Below are 21,267 nucleotides of genomic sequence, written 5' to 3'. Positions count from 1 at the left end.
TCCAGTGAAAATCCAGACACAATATTTTTTGAACTGATTGAGCTGCAGGGGCCCACAGCAAAGGACATCACTGAAGCACTGTTAGGATGTCTTCATAATAATGGCTTTGACCCTCACTACCTACAGGAACATTTGTTGGCATTTGCTTGTGATGGAGCCTCAGTGATGCTTGGGAGGAAAGCAGGAGTTGCTGCGCAGCTTTGTTCCAAATTCCCTTACCTGTTTGTCTGGCATTGTTCCAATCACAGACTGGAACTGGCAGTTTGTGATGTTTTGAAGGAGGTAGGAGGAATCAACCACTTTAAAATATTCTTAGATCAGCTTTACTCCCTCTACCATGCATCACCAAAAAACCAAAGGGAGTTAACCGAGAGTGCTCACAATGTTGGAGAACGTCTCCTTGTGATAGGCCGTGTTTTATCAGTGCGTTGGGTTGCTTCAAGTGAGAGAACAGTGAAAGCAGTATGGGAGAACTACCAAGCTCTGCAGGTACACTTTACAAGTGCTGCTGATGATACCAGCAGGGACTCAAGAGAGAGAGCAAAATACAAAGGACTCAATGATGTTCTCACTACTGTTTCTTTTGTGGTCAATCTTGGCATCATGTATGACGCTCTCACAGAACTCAGTGACCTCTCAAGAATGCTCCAGAGACGGGACATGACTTTGGATCAAGCCGACAGGCAGCTGGACCGACAAATCCGGGTGCTTGAGTCAATGGTATCCACACCTGGTCCCTACACACAAACTGCCATTGAAGCTGAAAAGGAGAAAATCTTCAGAAATGTATGCCTGCATGAAAATCAGAGGGTTATAAAAATCAACCATGGCCAATCTTTCCGTAGCCTGGCTGAAAATGTTAAGTGCAGGATGACTCCAACAACTTCCTCGCATGTCAGTAAAACCTCATCTGAAAAGACAGATAGTCACCTCCTCTCAGACATCAAGGTCCTCCAGTCTGACTCCTGGCCTGCATCTCTAGATATTCAATATGGGGATGCAGCGGTCAGACGTTTATGTCAGAGATTCAGAGTTGGGGAGAGGGAAAGTGTCCTAGGATTTAGGGAGTATAAAGACCTTAAAGCTTCCAAGACACCAGCAGCCCTGAAGCCGCTTCTTACAGCTGTCCACACCATTGCAGTATCAACAAGTGAATGCGAGCGAGCTTTCAGCTCAATGAATGATACTTTGACAGATAAAAGAAACTCTCTCGACATCAAAAGGCTTTCAAATATGATTTTCCTGAAATGCAACGGACCACCCTTGGATCAGTTTAACGCACAAACATATGTGCAGACATGGCTGGCACTAGGGAGGAGAAGTGCAGCATCCACAAACTGCGAAGCCCAAAGTGAAAGGAAAGTGGAGCCCAAAACGTGCTGGAGCCTTTTCTAGGTAAAATGATTTGTACAGTATTTCTCATTTTTCATTTGGTGTACTGTGATGGTATTTTGCTGAATCTGCTTTTGTATATTTTTCAGGGGTAAAGAAATGAACCATCTTCAAGACTCAAGATTATGTTCTACTGTTCTATGGTTATTATGTTTGGGTTGCTTCAAGTGAGAGAACTGTTCTCTCACTTGAAGCAACCCAAACATAATAACCATTATGTTACCATAATAACCATTATGTTACCATAATAACCATTATGTTACCATAATAACCATTATGAACCATGGTAGTTCTCCCATACTGCTTTCACTGTGAAAGCAGTATGGGAGAACTACCAAGCTCTGCAGGTACACTTTACAAGTGCTGCTGCTGATACCAGCAGGGACTCAAGAGAGAGAGCAAAATACAAATTAGTTTATAATTTATTTTATGTACATTTTGTTAAAAAAAATTTCAATACCTTTTTGCACATTTTATTTATGTTCAGTAGTTCTTTCTAGCTCAAGCAAATCCACAAACTAATAAAATGATTTATTATTTTGTATAAGGTTGTCTGTTGACTGTTGTATATAAAACCCATTCAATATAGTTGTTGTTACCTCAGGGGACGCGGAAAAAAAATAGAGTACCGGTACCTCTTTTGGGCCACTTAAAGCACTGTTTAACAGGAAGCCAATGAAGGGAAGCCAAAACAGGAGAAATCTGCTCTCTCTTTCTAGTCCCTGTCAGGACTCTTGCTGCAGCATTTTGGATCAGCTGAAGGCTTTTCAGGGAGTTTTTAGGACATCCTGATAATAATGAATTACAGTCGTCCAGCCTGGAAGTAATAAATGCATGAACTAGTTTTTCAGCGTCACTCTGAGACAGGATATTTCTAACTTTAGAGATGTTGCACAAATGGAAGAAAGCAGTCTTACATATTTGTTTATTATGTGCGTTGAAGGACATGTCCTGGTCAAAAATGACTCCAAGGTTCCTCACAGCCTTACTGGAGGCCAAGGTAATGCCATCCAGAGTAAGAATCTGGTTAGATACCATATTTCTAAGCTTTTCAGGGCCGAGTACAATAACCTCAGTTTGGCCATCCAGGTCTTTATGTCTTTAAGACATTCCTGTAGTTTAACTAATTGGTGTGTGTTATCTGGCTTCATGGACAGATAGAGCTGGGTGTCATCTGCATAGCAGTGAAAATGTATGCTATGTCTTCTAATGATACTGGGAGCTGTAGTGGGATGTATTCAAATGAATGGGAGGGAGGGGCAGATACAGGGAGAACTTTCAAGTGCTTCCGGTGAATTATCGCGAGACCTCCGCCCCTCCCGGAGATGCGAGGTTAACAGGTGTAAACAAACTCAGATGGAGTGGAGTCATTGAGAAACAAAGTCATTGGGCTGTTGCCATGTTTCAGTCAAGCAAAGAAAGTCCAACTTACGATCACAGAGGAGATCATGTACGAGTGAGCGGATGTTTAATAGACCGAAATTGATGCTGGAGTTACCATGCCTGACAGTAGGCTTAGTTGATCTAGCCAGGTGGGCCAGCACATTGTGGTCGACAGCCCGGTCAGTCTTGCGGGGAGGACGTCGAGTTTTTGACCAGATGGAAAATATTGAGTTAGTGTCACTGATGTTGAAATTCTGCCGAAACCCTCGGTGGATATACCTGCGGCGGGGCTTGAAGGCGATGTCCGGGTAGAAGTATAGAGCCACAGGTGGAGAGACAGCCAGGCAAAAACGGAGCCACAAAAGATCCTTAGCAGAGTACTGGAGAAGAGCTGTCGTTGGGTGATGAATGATGGATAAAACAACCCAGGTGAGCACGAGCCACACCAACACCCTGTGGATCCACATCTTAGTCAGGGGCGAGCACTGAACACAAACAGAGGGACCAAACAACCAGCTGACAGCTGCAGTGCACGCAATAGAAGCCCGCAAATATTGCGAAAACAAGTCAAAACAGAGTTGCGCCTTAGATACTCGATTCAAATAGTCGTCAGCAACTGAAAAATTATAATAAAAGTAAAAATAATAACCGGTGAGCAGCGGCAGTCACTCGACCAGAAGGTGACGCAGAAAACTGAAGTCAAGCCATAAAATGTGTGTTATCCACAGAAACACCTGAATCCAAGCTTAAAACTCATAGAAACCATTTTTGTAACCACTAAACTGCTAAAATAAGAAATGAAGACCATCAAATTAAAAGGTAAATAAATTACACAAACAATGTGAACACAAAGCACACAATCATATGTTCACCTCACGGCATGCACAGAGACAAACAGCGATATCTCACAGACACTGCGGGTTTTGTGACGCTGACAAAAATTCACTGAACCAGCAGCAGCAAAAAAAAAAGACCTAAATTAGGCTTAATGTTTGAAAAACATTAGTGTGGATTCATGAGTGGGGAATAGATTTCCATGTAGTGGCATCCATCCTGTTCAGACATGTTTGGAGTGAATCCTATAAAATGATATCATTCATATCAATATGCTGTGTCCATAATCTTCACTGGCAAATTTTAATAGTGCTACTGGAAAGCATGCAATTCCTCCATGAAATCAATGAAAAAACTTATGTCTTATGTTTGCTCAGATGAGACTCTAGGTTCAAACTTTAGGGGGACTCATAATGTCATGCTTGCAGTGCCTTGTAATTATGATTAATGGAATATGCTGTTTGCAAATGTCATCAGCCCTTTTCATATTTGCACATCTCAGCTGAATTACACAAAAATATAATCTTATAGTAATTATTATAGGAGCAGGTTGGGGATCCACAACTGATAACAGTACAAAACACTCTTTAGTTATGTGAACTCATCATGAATGAATGTCGGTAAACAGAAGTTACAGCTTTATCATTTTTGGTGAATTTGACCACATGTCCTCTCTTGCTTTTTTGTTTTTGGTCTCTTTGCTCTCTTCATCCTGTTCTCTCCCTTTCTGTCCTCCTCTCTAAGTCTTTATGCCAACAACCAAAAGCTATACCATAAACTGATCCATATCAGTTTATGGTAAATGGCCTGTATTTGTATAGTGCTTTACTAGTCCCTAAAGACCCCAAAGCGCTTTCCACATCCAGTCATCCACCCAGTCACACACACTTGTGATGGCAGCTACATTGTAGCCACAGCTGCCCTGGGGCGCACTGACAGAGGCGAGGCTGCCGGACACTGGCGCCACCGGGCCCTCTGACCACCACCAGTAGGCAGCGGGTGAAGTGTCTTGCCCTTGGACACAACGACCGGGGCTCGAACCTGCAACCTTCCGATTACAAGGAGAACTCCCAACTCTTGAGCCACGATCGCCCCCATAACAACATTAAACTGAATACAGGCTGTTACTGGACACAGACAGGTAACATCGCTTTGAGTTGCTGTCAAAGCGAAGTTACCTGAATAAACACTGAAGCTCAAACCAGAGCAGGAAGAGAAATCTTTAACAAGCTATAATAATAAAGTACATCAGTTCCTTGACTGGTAACTAGCAGCAGAAGATTAAAACTACCCAATACTACAATATTTAGAGAACAAACAAAAAATCAGGAGACACTTTACTTTTGCTGTATTTCAGTTAAAGTGTGTTTTAAATCAGAATCACTGATTGGTGTCATGAAATTACTGACCTGATTATTCAATTATTCAGAAAACTTCAGGAAACAGCACATCCTGAATAACTCCCAGTTAAAGAGATTTGATTGGATGATGAAGATTGTGATTCATTCATGTGTATTTCCTGCCTTGCAATTTATGATTGATTGGTGATTGATTGGTTATCGAAGGTGATTGTATGGCTGTTTATCCTGATCGACAGTGTGGGGGTCATGAATCCAGATAACTGAAAGACATCCTGGGTGTGCTGAACAGGTTTCATAGTATAGCGCCCCGGGCCCTATTCCAGGAAGCAGATTTAGCCAACAACTCTGACTTTGTTGATCCTGACATGAAGGAAACTGAGTTTTCTGTTCCACATTAAAACTCTGAGGTTCTCTCTGACTCCACCAGTTTGAAACACACAGCACTTTGTAATCTGTACTTGACTTAAACTGACTTGATTGAAATAATAAATATATTCATAGAATATATAAATTCAGAGTTGAATTAAAAGTCCTGAGCTCCGTGTGACATGGTTATCTGACAATATCCAATCAAAAATGTAGAAAAGAAAAGGAAGGAGAGATCATTTTCGATTTGGTATGTATTAGTTGATGTCTGTTTTTAGGTGTCAGTAATTCAATTCACTTTCATTTAGTACCAAACCAGATCCCACAATACTACAGAGAAAACCCCAAACAATCAGATGACCCCCTCAAATTGTGATCATAAATTGTCACGGCCTTTTAAGTTCCAAAACCAAAAACATCAAAGAAAAGGCCGTGGGTGGCAGCGGGAGGTTTGTTTTAGAACGCACCTCTGACTTCATTGTTTAAAAATTATAAACAATAACCAAATAACTTCTTACAACTTAAAATTAAATGAAAGTTAACTTAATTTGCTTTCACAACTTCAAAAGTGGTCAAAAAGTCATTTTTAAACCCTCCCGTCGTCCCATCTGACATTTGGCAAACAAAAAACAACTTTACCACACCCCTCCAGGGTGCGCTTAATCCCTTGATTAATGGGAGGGTCCATAAGCTGATAAACCAATCACTTTCCAAAAACCTTTCCAAAAATAAAATTAATTACGAATTTACATAACAAAACTAGGTCAGCATATTCTTACAACTTTAAAGAAAAAACAAAAAAATTGCGTTTTATAAACATTCAACAAAAATGGCCACAACATAAATATTTTGCACTTATCTTAAATGTGTAGTTGTGAGCTGAGTTTTGTAACCTTGTTAACCTAAATATCTGAACGTTTTATGTATTTGCTTCTATAGATGAGAATTTGTTTGTGTGTAAAAAATATTTACACAACTTAGAATTTTTTTATTTTTTTTGTTAAGGTCTGGTTACAAATACAAAGAAAAAAACAACGTGGGACAGTTTACTGAGCACGAGAGCCCAAGGAGGCGTCGCCAGCATCTGACTAGCAGACCGAGCCCCGGGTGCAGAGACCCGACGGCCCTCCACATCCTAGAAGGGGTCAGACCGAGCCAGGAGGGCCAGGCCCTGCCAAGCAACCACCAGGCTGAGATGTTCTGAGAGGTGGAGTCGACCTGACACATAAACACAGACACAAACATGCATTCCCACCCTCATGCACACATACACAAATACTCAGCACTCGCCCAACATACACACAGAAATGAACACTGTACTCACACTCACCAAACATACTCCCAGGACCAGGAACCATCACTCCCAGAGGGGCTGTCAACCTCAGACCCAGGAGATGATTCCCTTTACTCTGGGGTGGAGACAAGCAGACCACCCCCAGTCCTGCAGCAACAGGGAAGGCCACCAGCTCAGACCACGACCAGACGGCCAGCTCTTGCTCTCGGCCCGTGGCCCAGATAACGAACAGAGAACGGGGGTGTGAAGACCCCATACCTCACTTCTCTTGCTCATATTTGGTGTTGCTGCGTGCTGGTCTAAAGTGCATTTGAAACATGGGAAGGGCATGGTACCCTCTGCCAGATAGCAGCTGGTGTCAGCACGGACCCTCCTGGGAACTCTCAGTGTCTCCATGCATTTAAATTGGGAGGTGGGCACCAGCACCAGAGGTGAGGCTGAATAAACAGACCGTCCTCTGGATTTGTTACATTTACTGTATGTTGTACAAGCCTCAAACACCTGCTTTTTCAGGTGTTTGAAGAAGGCTGAGCAGTGTATGTTTGCTGGTGGGTGATACGTCATATATGGAATAAACAAAATACAAACAAATGGCATAAAATGCTAAAAACACAGCAAACATAAAAGAATTTAAAAATACCAAATGTCCATCCACTCTCTCTCAGCCTTCCTCTTCCAGACCCCGGACTGCTGTGACTCATTGCTTTGGATTACTAGAATTAATAAAATGAATATCAATAAAAAGTGCAGAGTCGGTGCTTTCAGGAACCTTTTAAGAGACCCACTGTTTCACAGTTTGGATAAAACCAAACATCATACACAAATACACGTTAAGCAAACTTAAAGAGACATGCAGTCAAGCATAGCATATATTCAACTCCTGCAAGCATATTTCCATACACAGGTTAAATGTGAGCTCTAGCCAAAAATAACAGGTGACATTTTAAGGAAACGCTAACATAAAAAATGACTTTTCAGCAGTTGTTTAAAAGAGAGCTGTTTTAACTGAACTGATTGATGCTGATGTAATGACGGACCTCCTTAGAGAAGCTGTCATGGCTGAAAACAAGGACCTCAGCTTTACCAGGATTAAGACGGAGGAAATCTGAAGACATTTAATTGATAACAACAGTGACGCCTTTGCTGAGGTAGGAAAGGCTGTTGAGGTTTATTCACAATGTACAAACAGCCAGAAAAGCTCACAGCCTCTCAGCTTGCCATCTTCAGCCTTTGTTAACAGGACGCAGACACAAAATTGACAGACTGTAGATTCTAATGGCTCAGTTTCAAGCAGAGTCAAGCTAGCTTCCATTAACAATCGAAAGATCATTTTGTTTTAACTGACGTCTGTATTTGATTTTCTTTTATGTTTAATGTTCATGTAGGTTATTCTGAAATGTGAAACAGTGTTTAGAGACTGTCCTACCCTCCATACAAAAACATAAAAGAAATAAAAAAGGTAAGTAGTGGGTGAATTATTCAACTCTGCTCTGTTTTACTTGAAACATTTAAAAACACACCTAATGTAACTAATGCTCGCATCATCTAAATGTCCTGATTAGAAGCTGTGATGACTTTTATTCTGCTTTATTCAAGTTTTGAAAGGTTCGAACCTCAAATCTTCACCTTCTCATTTGGATGCAGGAACAACATTAGGACAAATGTTTTACAAGACTCATACACAGTCATGATCGTCTGGAAGCTTATCAAGGCTCAGAGTGCTGCCACAGATTTATTTGGAATAAGTTCTACTCTTCCCAAATGTCAACAGCATGAATCAGACGTTAGGTAAAACAAATCAAAGAGCCACTATTCAAAGAAATACAGCATAGATGTTAAAACATGCTGAAGGCTCTTAGGACCCTTTTTCCAAAAGCAAATTCTAAAGTTGACGTGTAAACATTTAAAGGAGGCGAGAATGATTAAAAACCAACTTGGACTTGAACACTAAATAACAACCCTGACACAAAAAGCTGTGTTTTGTTTTCAGGGCTTATTTCACAAAGTTAGCAAACAATGCTCATATGAGCATGCTAACATAACTGTCAAAATAAAATAATCTTAATTATTAGAGCAGTAAACCAACATGGAGCTCAGTATGTTTGTGACTCTGAGATGGAGGTGAAACATGTGAAGCTGGGCTGTGGTTTACTGCTCTCTTCCTGTCACAGACACTGTTTGACATCTGTTCATCTGTTGGTTTTTGTTCAGGCTGCAGGGATCATTTCTCACTGTGGGGACCAGACACCCAACAGGAGCAGTAGTAGGTGGCTGAATGATCGCGTTTAACTTTCTCTATCTTCAACTCACAGCTGTTCTGTTTATTCTCAGCTGAAAAATCATCTTTCTGAGGATGACCGTATCTTTTATCTATGTCACCATTTGTTTTATCAATATCAAGTATCACTTTGAAAGTTTCATTTTCTTTCTTCTGGTACCAGTATATCCAGTCATAATAACACTTATTAATCCCTCCACAGCTGAAGGAGACACTTTGTCCAACTCTCCTGGTCAATGTTAAATCGTCCTGAATCAGCTGTCCTGCTGCCATGGTAACCAGTGCTGTAGAGACACAGACAGATAGATGAAGGTTAGTGTGACAGTGTTTGTTACAGGTTGACTTTGTTGGCTCCTGATTGGCTGGAAACACTCACCTGAACACAGACAGCACAGAGCAGCAGCTGGGAGGAAAAGCATTTTGTGCAGTGGTGTTTCCTCTGGTGAACCTGGGGAGAAGTGGCGCTCTGATGCAGCTGAGGCCAAACAAGGACGAGCTGTGAGATCAGACGAGGGCCACGTGGTTTCTAACAGGTCCTCAAAGCTCCCATCAGCCCCTGCGGCCCACAGATAAGACTGCTGCTGCTGATTGACAGCTCAGCTGAAGCTGCTGTGGTTTCATCGTCTTCATTTCAATCTGACAGCAGATCCAAAAATCTGGGTCACATGATGCACAAACACTCAGAAACATTCATGTTGCTGTGAATTTAGTAACACACACTGTTATCTGTTGTTGAACAGCTGTGATGAAAACACTAAATATACAAACTAAATATAACTAAACTATAAATAAATAGAAAAATCTAAAAAAAACGATAATATGGTTAAATATTTTAAAAGTTCATAAATTGCACACAAAGTAGTTAAAAAAACAAAATCATATTTAACAACATTTAGAGTAAAAATCTTATTTGAAACAAACACATGTGGTTCTGTTGTGTGTTTAAATATGTGCACACTGTGGTTCTGTTGTGTGTTTAAATATGTGCACACTGTGGTTCTGTTGTGTGTTTAAATATGTGCACACTGTGGTTCTGTTGTGTGTTTAAATATGTGCACACTGTGGTTCTGTTGTGTGTTTAAATATGTGCACACTGTGGTTCTTTCCCACATCTTCTAATGTGTTTTGTTCCAAGTTGGTTTCAGACTGAAGGATTCATTAAAGCCTTTTTAAGAATCATTAAAATGATGATCATCAATTCTAATATCTATAAACAGTAATAAAAACAGGGCTGTGTTTCACGTCAGCTTCATTTATTTGTAGCCATGGTTAGATTTCATCTGCAGCAGGCAGTCATCCACCTTTACACACACATTTACACAACAGTACAAAAGTACTTTTTGATTCCTGAAAGAGAAATAAGACAAATGTTGCCTTTGTATCATCTCTGATATGGAAGGGATCATTTGAAGATGTGAGTGAAGGACACAAATATTTGGATCTGGTGTTGTTCTACATTTTAGGACTAAAAGACAGAAGGAAGAAAGTGAAAGTGACTGTGCGAGGCGTTGAAGTCATGAAGTCAAGTGGAGGCCGCTGACTGCTGTTACTTTCTGCTGTACAGGTTCAACAGGGACTCACAGTCAGCCTGCTAGAACATTTGGATGAAGAGAAAAAGGAGGAAAAAGACTTTGAGGGACAAATCCAATAAGATCAGCATGTTTTGAATGTGGGAATACAACAGTTTCCTCCACCATGACACACACTGGAGCCTCTTTTTGCTCACAGCTTCACTGTTTGTCTCAAAGTTCAGTTTGGAGGCCAAAATTGTTGCAACACATTTGTAAGTTTGCACTAATTTCACTGTGTGACCCTTAATGGATGTAATGAAAGAATCAGTCAGTGAAATATGAAGCTGTGCTGTAAGTTTGGAGGAGAAAAGTGTCTGAGTGACTTTAATGAGGTGAACACATGAATACAGAGCACTGACTGACACGTACACACTCCTTTAATGAGTCGCACACATTTTTGTGACTTCATGAAATGTCAAAAATGACACAACACACAACAAGCTGCGAGCACATTATTGTGTGTTTGCTGTTTGTGTGCTTTGCTTGCTGTTATGATAGCAGGCATACAGCCATGTTCTCAATGTCTCAGCTATCATTGATTATTGCTGCTCTTCCTCTTCTATTAGGCACTTCAACTCAATGAATGACACACAGAAAGATTTCATGACTGTGTTCTTCACAATAAGGAGAATATGTTATCTGCATCTGAATGACTCATGTTGCCTTGTTTCTACTTTGTTTGCATATTTCTGCTTGTTGGAAAGGATTTTCTGAATCATTCAGTAGTTTTTGTAATAATAACGACATTTAGCAAGACTTCAAAATGATTCTCCAACATTTGCTGTTCAGACTTGATCTGTTCTTACGTGTGTGATATCCAGAATGAAAAACTCAGCTCAGGTAATAAAATGGGAGCTGAGCAGACTGCAGGGGCTTCATGGTCTCTCCTTTGATTCCATTAAAGTTCATTTGTCAGCTGTGAGTTGAGGATTTGAGCTGTTTCTCTCACAGGTGAAGAACACAGATCCTTCCTGGAATCATTCTTGAAGCAGAGTTCCTGCTTGTAACTGTCATTGTGTTATTAAAGTGAAAGCCACAGCTAACGGTGTGGAGGCTGCAGAGCAGAAACCCACACAGCCCGTCTGCTGCAGGAGAGCAAGTTTGGATACAGTCAGTTTGTGCTTCACTCACACGGGTTGTTGTTGATCACACAATGAAAGTAGAATCAAACTCTTCATCTTCAAATCTTTATTGTTCACACAAACACAACTACACTGTTTGACATTTGAAAATCAAACAAAAACTTGTGATAAAAATATTCCTGATGGTTTTTGTTACTACAATAAAAGTCACAATAAGCACAAAAAGAATTCTAACTCAGAGCAACAATACATGTAAAGATGTATTTATTTCAGACGATCTTCTAACTGTTGAAGAAAAAGGCAAAATAAGCTCAACACATCATAACTAACATTTGTGATCAAAGTGATGAATGAGATGAATTGATGAGATGTGATGGTGAGAAAAGGCGAGCAGGAAACAGTCAGTCAGCATGTGTGCAGTTGGTGGACGCTCCCTTGTTTGTGAGCATCATCAGCAGAGAGAGTCCACAGCAGTACACCAGACTCTTCACTATCAGCACTGTGTACAGCAGGCAGAGCAGCTTCACCCTGCACTGAGACTGGAAGGACACTGAAGGACAGACAGACACAAAGAGACAGACAGACAGTCGGGTTATTCCTCTCAGATCAAGGAGAAAAAGTCCAAATAGAAACAGTCACAGCTTCTTCTTCAAGTGGATGAATTGATGTAGTGTTTGTGTCCACTTGGGGGCAGAAGAACTCCACAAGCAGCTAACAAACTGATCTCTGACATATTATGGTCTGTCTGCTGTTTGGTGCTGAGCAGCTAGTGTACAGTGGCTTTATCAGAGCTTGTTGGATGAAGATTTGATCAATTAGTGCAACTTTAAGAGCCTAAACTTGTTCCAGCTGCCTCATTGGACATTGGAGCTGTCCATGCAGAGAGGCAGCAGGTGATCTTACAGTCAGCTGGCTGCAGAGCTGGCAGGTCTGCTGGCTCTCTCTCTGGAGGACAGGAGGCTGCTGGAGCTGGAAGCTCTGAAACAGAAAAGGAGTCAAATGTTTGGAGCTGCAGTGAGAAATGTCAGTCCTCTGCTGCTCTGCTCTCTTTGACAGCATCTCCACATGAAGCTGAATCACTGCTGAACACAGTCACCAAGCCTTCATTACCTTGTTGTGTTCGGGCCTCCACTGTGCCCCCCTCGTGCTTCACCCAGCAGCTGTATTTATATGTGTCAGAATGGCTCCCATCAACCATCCTGATGGCAATGGTGCGTCCCGCCTCTCTGAGCTCCAGCTGCTCTCCCTCAGCAGGGGGCAGCTCCTCCGCTTCTCCGCCGTTCTTCTTCTGTCTTTTCCAGGAGAACTGGACCAGAGGAGGAAACATGGCTGAGGCCACACACAGCAGGGAGCTGTTCCCCTCCAGGTGGGCTCTGGATGCTGCTGGGTACACGCTCACCACGGGCTTCACTACCTGCTCATCTGAAGTTTGACAGCAGCAACAAGCAGCACAGACACACATTCACACAGTCAGCAGCAGCTTCCAGCACTGCACTGCATTCAGTCTGATCCTGGAAACTACATGGACTCTGATCACTAAACTACTCATCAGCACAAAGTTCACTACATACACTGGATTCAGCTTCATATCAAACACAGTCATCACCTCATGTCATCATGGCTCACATGAGGAACACTCAGCATGATTTTAAAGTCAAATTAAATTCATTTCAGTTTAATTCGTCATGTGTTTGCTTTTTATTGTTTTATAGAAATTTAGTTCAGTCCAATTTTAAAATATTTACATTTGTCTTTATACAAGTGAAAATGTATTTTTCTTATTAGTCCTTAGACACGAGTTCTAACAGAGATTCTCTTCTGCCCAAAAATAAATTCATCTTTTTTCATATTGTTTTGTACTATTAATAAAATTAAATATAATTTCACAAAATTCAATTCAGCAGATAAAATTTCCATTCTTCTTGTCTTTGATATATTTTACCATAAAGACCATATTTGTCTTTCAGACTAATTTATTCTTAAATATTTTTGTGTAAAATTGGAAAAGTAACACAGTGATTATTTTAATTTATGTTTTTATTCAATTAAAAAACTGTAGCAACTATTTTAAAACACTAAAACTGAAATGTTGAATAAAACGTTTTCAATAATATGAGATATACTTCATGATATTTTTAGTCATAAAATACAAATTATTTGACAAAGAATATTTCATATAAATTTGTATGTTGAAGTAATTTAGAAAATTTAAGTATTATTAACTTTTTATTGTCACGTACAAATCCACACACCCGACTTCATCTCAGAAATAAATATCAGAGTTTAACGATGTCAAATTCATCCTAAATTTATCTGTCATATCATTTCTGAGTTTTCTAATCAGTATCTGTTTTTATTATTCTATTTACCTTTTTGAAGCAGCTACATGAATGTTTGACTATTAAAAAATATTTGTTCCTCAACATAAAGCAAATATTTCCTGAAACCATATTTGTTGTTAATCTATATTAATTTAATTTTAACATCAAATATGATCTTGTGTTAAAAACCAGCAGAATCACTGAGAGGATCAAATCCTAAATATTTGTAACATCACTAATATTTGCAGAAATAAAGAATAACTTTAGTTGTTCAGTGAGATTTCAACATGTTTTCAGAGATTATTGAGCTTTTCTTATGTAACAATGGCTGCAGATGAATTCTCTACTAATGATGAAAAACTAACATGTAAAGCCTGAAGCAGCACAAACTGACTTTAAACACATTTTCAGCTTCTACAATAAAACAACTGAAGGAAAATAAATGTTTGTTCTTACCTGTTACAGACAGTTTAGTTCCAGAGCCAAAGATGAGGTAGTACCATCCTCCTCTCACAGTGAGACAGACTGCTACAAAAACCTGTCTGCTGTTGAACGTGTCAGCTGAGGTGAATGAGTCCAAATGAGGAAGCAGGATCATATTTCAGCTCCATGATGTGTTTCTCTAATGTTCATATCAACATGACTGTCTCTTCTTCTCTTTTCTTTTAGCCACACTAGCAGCACGGCTCTGATGTTAATGTCAGTCTGTTGGTCAGTCCACTACTTTAGTCCACATGAAAACAAAAAATCACTATATAAGCACCAGTCCATTTATCCCATCAATGATGCACCACTACAATGAAACATGCTGCTGATAGGATCATGGTTTGGCCCATCTGGCTCACCATCATTAATCACACAATCAATTTTGAATTCTAGCAGCAAATTGTAAAGAAAACTATCAGAACATCTGTCTGTGAACTGAATCTCAGGAGAAAGTGGGCCATGCAGCACCACAATGACACAAACCAGTCACGTTTGTTTTCTTTGTTCCAAATAATGGTGAAAGAAAAAGAATCCAGTGAATCCAGCGAGTGATGTGATGAGTCTCTGATGTCTTTCTGATGTGGTTTTGTTGCGTCCTTCAAACCACACCTGGTGTATTTTAGAAGAGAAACATGTTGGTCTGCACAGGCTCTTCTATTTTCAGCACTGACAGGATTTCCTTTGCTGTTTCTTCTGTCCTGCACATTTTCCTCTGTCTGGGCGAGTCCCCTCACCCATACCGGCTCTGAACTCTACATTACCTGCTGGGTAAGATCAGCTTAACTATAAATCAGTTGTCAAAGGAGCTTGCAAAGAAAAGCGTCTGGACTTCTTTAAGTTACTTGAAGACGTTTCACCTCTCATCCGAGAAGCTTCTTCAGTTCTCAGGTCAAATGGTGGAGAGTCCCAGATATAAACCTAGTGGGAGTGACCCCCCACAGAGGGACAAAAGGACCCCCTGATGATCCTCTAATCGCCTGAGCCAAGGTGTGAAATTGGGTGTGGGTCACAATCAGCCAGGGTTTCGGGTGTGTTCATTGTGAAACCTGGCCCCACCTTATCATGCGATTTCCTGAGGTCAGATGGCCCAGGATGTGAGTGGGCGTTAAGGCGTCTGGGAAGGGATCTCAAAACTGGATTATAGATGGCAGAGAGTTGGTGTCGTAAACCCCGCCTCTGTTCAAAGATGGTCGCTCACAGCTTCTTTCACTCCTCTTTTAAACCATCTGTCCTCTCTGTCCAAAATGTGAACATTGGCATCCTCGAAAGAGTGACCTTTGACCTTTAGATGCAGATGGACTGCTGAGTCTTGTCCTGTGGAGGTGGCTCTTCTGTGTTGTGCCATGCGCTTGTGAAGTGGCTGTTTGGTCTCTCCAATGTAGAGGTCTGAGCATTCCTCGCTGCACTGTACAGCAAACACCACGTTGTTAAGTTTGTGTTTTGGAGTTTTGTCTTTCAGGTGAACCAGTTTTTGTCTGAGTGTGTTGCTGGGTCTGAAATGCACCGGGATGTCATGCTTGGAGAAAACTCCTGAGTTTCTCTGATACACCGGCTACATAGGGGATGACAATGTTGTTGCGTCTGTCCTTCTTATCCTCCCTCGCTGGTGTCTGATCTTCTTTTCTGTGCATCTTTGCTGACTTTATAAAAGCCCAGTTAGGATAACTGCATGTTTTGAGTGCTTCCTTTACATGTGTGTGTTCCTTCTTTTTCCCTTCAGGCTTAGAGGGAACATGTTCTGCCCGGTGGTGTAGGGTCCTGATTACTCCAAGTTTGTGTTCCAGAGGGTGATGGGAGTCAAAGAGGAGGTACTGGACTCCCCACCATTTGACTTTAGAACTGAAGAAGCTTCTCAGATGAGAGGGGAAACATCTTCAAGCAACTTAAAGAAGTCCAGATGCTTTTCTTTGCAAGCTCCTTTGACTGCGTTCATTTGTGTCTCCCTCTTGTTGTGCTTTTCCCTCATTCCCCTCTGTGTATTTATTGTGTGTGTTTGCCTTTGCTCCACGTTGGATTGTCTGCGTTTCCTCCACTCATCTTCTCCTGTGGTTTTTGAAAACATTTCATCCAAGAAGCTTCTTCAGTTCTGAGAGCAAATGGTGGAGAGTCCCAGAGTTTTAAGCCCTGTTGGGAGTGGGACTCTCCACCATTTGACCCTAGAACTGAAGAAGCTTCTTGGATGAGAGGTGAAACATCTTCAAGAAACTTAAAGACGTCCAGATGCTTTTTTTCAAGTGTCTTAGAGTATGATGACCTGAATGACAGAGAACCTTCACAGACATATTGGCGAGAAAGGGCCCCGCCCAGGCCACAGACATGTTGGACATCCTCATGTCTGTGTTCTGTGCTGAGTGGAAATCCAGGTCTTCTTGATATTTTGCCCTAACATGGCAAAAAATTACAAAACCAGTTTGCAGGTTCGCATGTTGGTCTGCGATCAATCATCTCTGCTGGAATCTGAGGCTCTGAGCCTAAACATTTTACTGCTGGTAGTGATGTGTTGTTGTCAGTGTTGGTCAAGTTACTTGAAAAAAGTAATCAGTACTGATTACTTCCCCAAAAAAGTAATAAATTACTTTACTGATTACTTATTTTCAAAAGTAATTAATTACTTAGTTACTTAGTTACTTAGTTACTTTTTAAAAACACGATTTACAACCTGAATAGGTGATAAAGCGATAGATCTTTCAGCCCAATTCTACTTTTTCTACATAATCCTTCATACAAAATGTAATTGTAGCGGTAGTCTACTGTTCCCATAAGGCTGTGTGTGGGGGGAGCTTCCGGGTTACGAGTAAAGTTGGAAAATATCACCCGAACACGCTGCGTCCAGTGTCATCATTTATACGTGGTGTCAGAAGTGCGAACGGAGGTCTCCACAGTTTTTTCTTTTTTTGAGTACAGTACGGTGCAGTTAACTGCGAGAGAAGTTTTCGCATCGGTAACCCGAACAAGACCGGCATGCAGGTGAAGCGCGGCCGAGGCTGTGAGCGGCGCTAGCAACAGGGCGCGTGTGCGCGCGCGGTCGAGCACGAGCCTCACATGTCGGAGGGAGGAGACGGGGTCGGAGCACCGGAAAGCTTGGATTCTGAACGCGAGGAAGCCAGAGATCCACACGTCACGATGGCGACCACGGTACAAATAACACCCCCAGAAACATTTGACTTTTCTCATCCTGCCAAATGGCCAAAGTGGATCAGAAGGTTCGAAAGATTTCGCATTGCAACCGCTCTTGATAACAAATCAGACGAGTATCAAGTTAACGCACTCCTGTACGCTATGGGAGACGCTGCTGCTGATGTTTTGGCAGTTTTACCACTGTGCGATGCAGATAAAAAGAAATATGCAACTGTCAAAGAGGCATTTGAAAAACATTACGTAGGAAAACATAACGTAATTTTTGAAAGAGCACAGTTTAACTCCAGATGGCAACAGGTTGGGGAAAGTACAGAGTCGTTCATAACTGCTGTGCACAAACTTGCAGAAAATTGTGCATTTGGAGCACTCAAAGACAAACTCATAAGGGACAGAACTGTAGTGGCATAAAAGACAAAAGACTGTCCGAGCTGCTGCAAATGGACTCAGAGTTGACTCTTGTTAAAGCCATTGAGAAAGTTAGGCAGAGCGAAACGGTAAAGAAACAACAATCAATACTTCACTGCAGCGCGGCAGTGGAGAAAACACTGAACATGGACACAATACGGACAAATACAACACGCGGGAAAACGCAGACGTGGCAGAAGAAAGAACAAAAGCCAATCAAGCAAAGTGGAAAGGAATGTGGCCGCTGTCGTCGCAAGAACAAACACTCATGGAAAGAATGTCCAGCCAAAGAGGTACAGTGTCGAAAATGTCAGAAAAAAGGGCACTTTGCTGCGGTCTGTCGCAGTAGTGAAGCTGCAGCGCTACGCGAAGTGACAGAAAATCAGAAAGATACAGACAGCGAGGATTGTGTGTTCTTGGGTGAAGTAGAGACCGGGAGGTCACAGCCCTGGGTGCAAAAGGTCAAGTTAAATGGGGGAAATGTATATTTTAAACTCGACACAGGGGCGGATGTTACATCTATTCCAGAGGGTTTGTACAGTCCAGACAGGGATGGTAAGCTGCAGAGACCCAGAAAGAAGTTACTAGGGCCGGGCAGTAACCCACTCAATGTTAAAGGCTGCTTCGAGGCACAGCTAGCAGTGAAAAGGCGCAGTGTTTCTCAAGACGTCTACCTTGTGTCAGGTCTAGTACAGCCACTGCTAAGCAGGCCAGCGTGTGAGGCCTTGTGTACAGAGTAAGCACAGTAACGGAATCGGTGACAGATTTCAGGGCAGCATACCCAGACGTTTTTAAAGGTTTATGCGTGCTGAGGGAGCCTTATCACATTGAGCTAGAGCAAGGAGCTGTACCAATAGCCCTATCTGCCCCAAGACGTGTTCCTCTTCCCCTCAGAGATGCAGTGAGAAATGAGCTGCACAGAATGGAAGAAATGGGTGTTATCTCCAAAGTCACTGAGCCTACAGAGTGGTGTTCTGGCATGGTAGTGGTCCCCAGACCAGCAGGAAAGCCCCCCAGAATATGTGTGGACCTCATCTTATCTCATGGGATTACAGTTCACTCTAATCACAGATCACAAAGCCCTGGTCCTCTTCTGAGCACAAGAGGCCTGGACGACCTGCCTCCACGCATCCTGAGATTCCGCCTCAGGCTGCTGCGCTTTACTTTCACCATTGTCCATGTTCCAGGGAAGAACCTCGTCACTGCTGATGCTCTCTCACGAGCACCGCTGGCGGGGCCTCCTTCTGCTGGGGCATCTTCAGCTGGAAAAAGAGGTGGAGGTTTTCGTGGACGGTGTAGTTTCCCATCTCCCAGCAACAGATAAAAGGCTGGAGGAGATTAAGTTGGCGCAGGAAATGGATGACCTGTGTAGAAAGGTGGTGTATCAATGTGGGACAGGCTGGCCAGAAAAAGGTAAACTAGATCCAGAGTTAAAGGGATACTGGCAATACAGAATGGACTTCAATCTAGTCCATGGTCTTCTCATGAAAGGGAAGAGACTCGTGATACCACCTCAAATGAGAGCAGAGGTTTTGTCACGTTTGCATGAAGGCCACCAGGGCGTTTCAACATGCAGGGCCAGAGCAAAAGAGTCGGTGTGGTGGCCGGGCATCTCAACCCAAATACGTCAGATGGTAGACAGGTGCGAAACATGTCAAAAACACAGGTTACAGTGCCGTGAACCAATGCTGGTGACTCCTGTTCCTGACCGCCCATGGCAAAAAGTCAGTATGGATCTGTTCGAGTGGTCAAAGAAACATTTCCTGCTGATTATTGATTTTTTCTCAAGGTACATTGAGATAGCTGAACTGAGACACACAACAGCAGAGGTCACTATTAATGATATAAAAGAGGCCTTTGCAAGACATGGCATTGCCGAGACTGTGGTATCGGATAACGGGCCGCAGTTTTCCTCAGAACAGTTCAAGCACTTTGCCAAAGAGTATCAGTTCACACATGAAACGAGCAGCCCCAGGTACCCCCAAGCCAATGGGGAGGCAGAACGCGCTGTTCGTACCATTAAAGACTTGTGGAAAAAGGACTGTGACTACACCAGAGCACTGCTAGCGTACAGGGCCACCCCACTGGAACATGGGCTCTCGCCGGCGCAGTTGCTAATGGGGAGACACCTGCGGACCACGCTGCCACAAGCTGTGGCAAAGCTGGTGCCAAAGTGGCCCGACCTACAGGCTTTTCACAAAAAAGACGAGGAGGGGAGGCGTGAGCAGGCAAAACACTACAACCGCAGACATAGAGTCAGACCGCTTCTGGAACTATCGTCAGGACAGAAAGTGTGGATTACCACTGAAGGAACCACTGGAGCAGCAGTTGGACCTGCCCGTGCTCCCAGATCCTATGTGGTAGAGACAGATAGGGGTTTTCTGAGGAGAAATAGGAGCCACCTCAGACCAACAGGGACTATTACCAGATCTGGTCGAGTGGTGAGACCTCCTGAAAGACTGGATGTGTAATTCTCTGAAGTTATCCATTCATGCCCTATTCAAAGCTGGGTTAAGCTGTTAGAGATGTTTATAATAATGTGTTTCATTTAAATGTAAGTGAACAAATGAGGGATGTGTATAATTTTCACGTTTCATGATGCTCCCCATTTCTGTTCTTATGAGCTGTTAGAGTTGTTATGAAGTATGTCTTTAGCTAAAAGGAGGAGGTGTAGCGGTAGACTACTGTTCCCATAAGGCTGTGTGTGGGGGAACTTCCGGGTTACGAGTAAAGTTGGGAAACATCACCCGAACACGTTGCGTCCAGTGTCATCATTTATACGGTAATCAAATGGAAAAGTCTCTTTTTAAAACTAGTTTTATTAGTTTTAATCTTTTAACTTTATGCATCAAGCAAAAATTTAATTATATGCAACATTCTCTGACTGGAAGAAATTTGTTTAATATTTAAACCTATTTTCTGCACATTCCAGCACATAAAATATATATATTTTTTGTGTTAACACTCACTCTTTCAAATAGATGCAAGTAAAACACATCAGAAAATAAATAAAGTCAAAGACTAGCGGTCCTTTTGCTCTATTTTCACCTGTAAAGCAGGAGTAGGTTAGGCGGAGGTCTGAGCGACCCAGGATCCCTGAGCAGTTATGAATTATATTATTATTGGATGTATATTTGGTGTTGCTGTCCTTCTCCCTGTTTGCGTGTGTGTGTGTTTCGACGGGCGCCTTCAGGCCTGGTGGGTGTGGCCCTGCTGGCGGTCTGGCCACACCCGAAGCCACACACCTGCTGCTGATCAGGCCTCGTCGGGAGCTCCCACCGACACGGGATCATTGCTTGAGACTCCACGTTAGTCACCCAGTTGTGCTTGGTGTGTGTGTATGCCCGCGGTTGTAT

General features: G+C 42.2%; 3 protein-coding genes across 3 annotated transcripts in view; 1 reads left to right on the top strand and 2 right to left on the bottom strand.

Annotated features, from left to right (window-relative positions):
* Positions 1–9,596, bottom strand: part of LOC309693966 (immunoglobulin lambda-1 light chain-like) — a 99,729-nt gene extending 90,133 nt beyond the window's left edge. The window contains exons 1-2 of the mRNA XM_082513656.1: positions 9,285–9,596; positions 8,863–9,192 (exon numbers count right to left, since the gene is read on the bottom strand). Coding sequence (XP_082369782.1) covers positions 8,863–9,192; positions 9,285–9,327 — 373 coding nt within the window. The 5' untranslated portion in view covers positions 9,328–9,596. The remainder of the gene's footprint in view (positions 1–8,862; positions 9,193–9,284) is intronic.
* The window catches only part of LOC309693974 (immunoglobulin lambda-1 light chain-like), a 255,987-nt gene that overhangs the window by 55,550 nt on the left and 179,170 nt on the right, over positions 1–21,267 (top strand). The gene's annotated exons all lie outside the window — the stretch shown is intronic.
* LOC309694078 (immunoglobulin lambda-1 light chain-like) lies at positions 11,673–15,073 on the bottom strand. The gene is made up of 4 exons (XM_082513828.1): positions 14,339–15,073; positions 12,672–12,983; positions 12,465–12,539; positions 11,673–12,111 (listed from the first exon to the last, which is right to left on the bottom strand). The coding sequence occupies exons 1-4, from the start codon at positions 14,478–14,480 to the stop codon at positions 11,963–11,965; spliced, it is 678 nt and encodes a 225-aa protein (XP_082369954.1). The 5' UTR covers positions 14,481–15,073; the 3' UTR covers positions 11,673–11,962.

This window comes from Aulonocara stuartgranti (assembly GCF_965226115.1).
Source record: "Aulonocara stuartgranti genome assembly, chromosome: 18".
Classification (NCBI taxonomy): Eukaryota; Metazoa; Chordata; class Actinopteri; order Cichliformes; family Cichlidae; genus Aulonocara; species Aulonocara stuartgranti.
This window is presented reverse-complemented; position numbering and strand designations above follow the sequence as displayed.

What these genes read in the sequence shown, in the direction of transcription:
- LOC309694078 (XM_082513828.1), bottom strand. Translation starts at nt 14,480, where the DNA reads ATGATCCTGCTTCCTCATTTGGACTCATTCACCTCAGCTGACACGTTC. An exon ending in AACTAAACTGTCTGTAACAG is followed by an intron (nt 12,984 to 14,338) that starts GTAAGAACAAAC and finishes GTCAAACTTCAG; the next exon opens with ATGAGCAGGTAGTGAAGCCC. An exon ending in GGAGGCCCGAACACAACAAG is followed by an intron (nt 12,540 to 12,671) that starts GTAATGAAGGCT and finishes TTTCTGTTTCAG; the next exon opens with AGCTTCCAGCTCCAGCAGCC.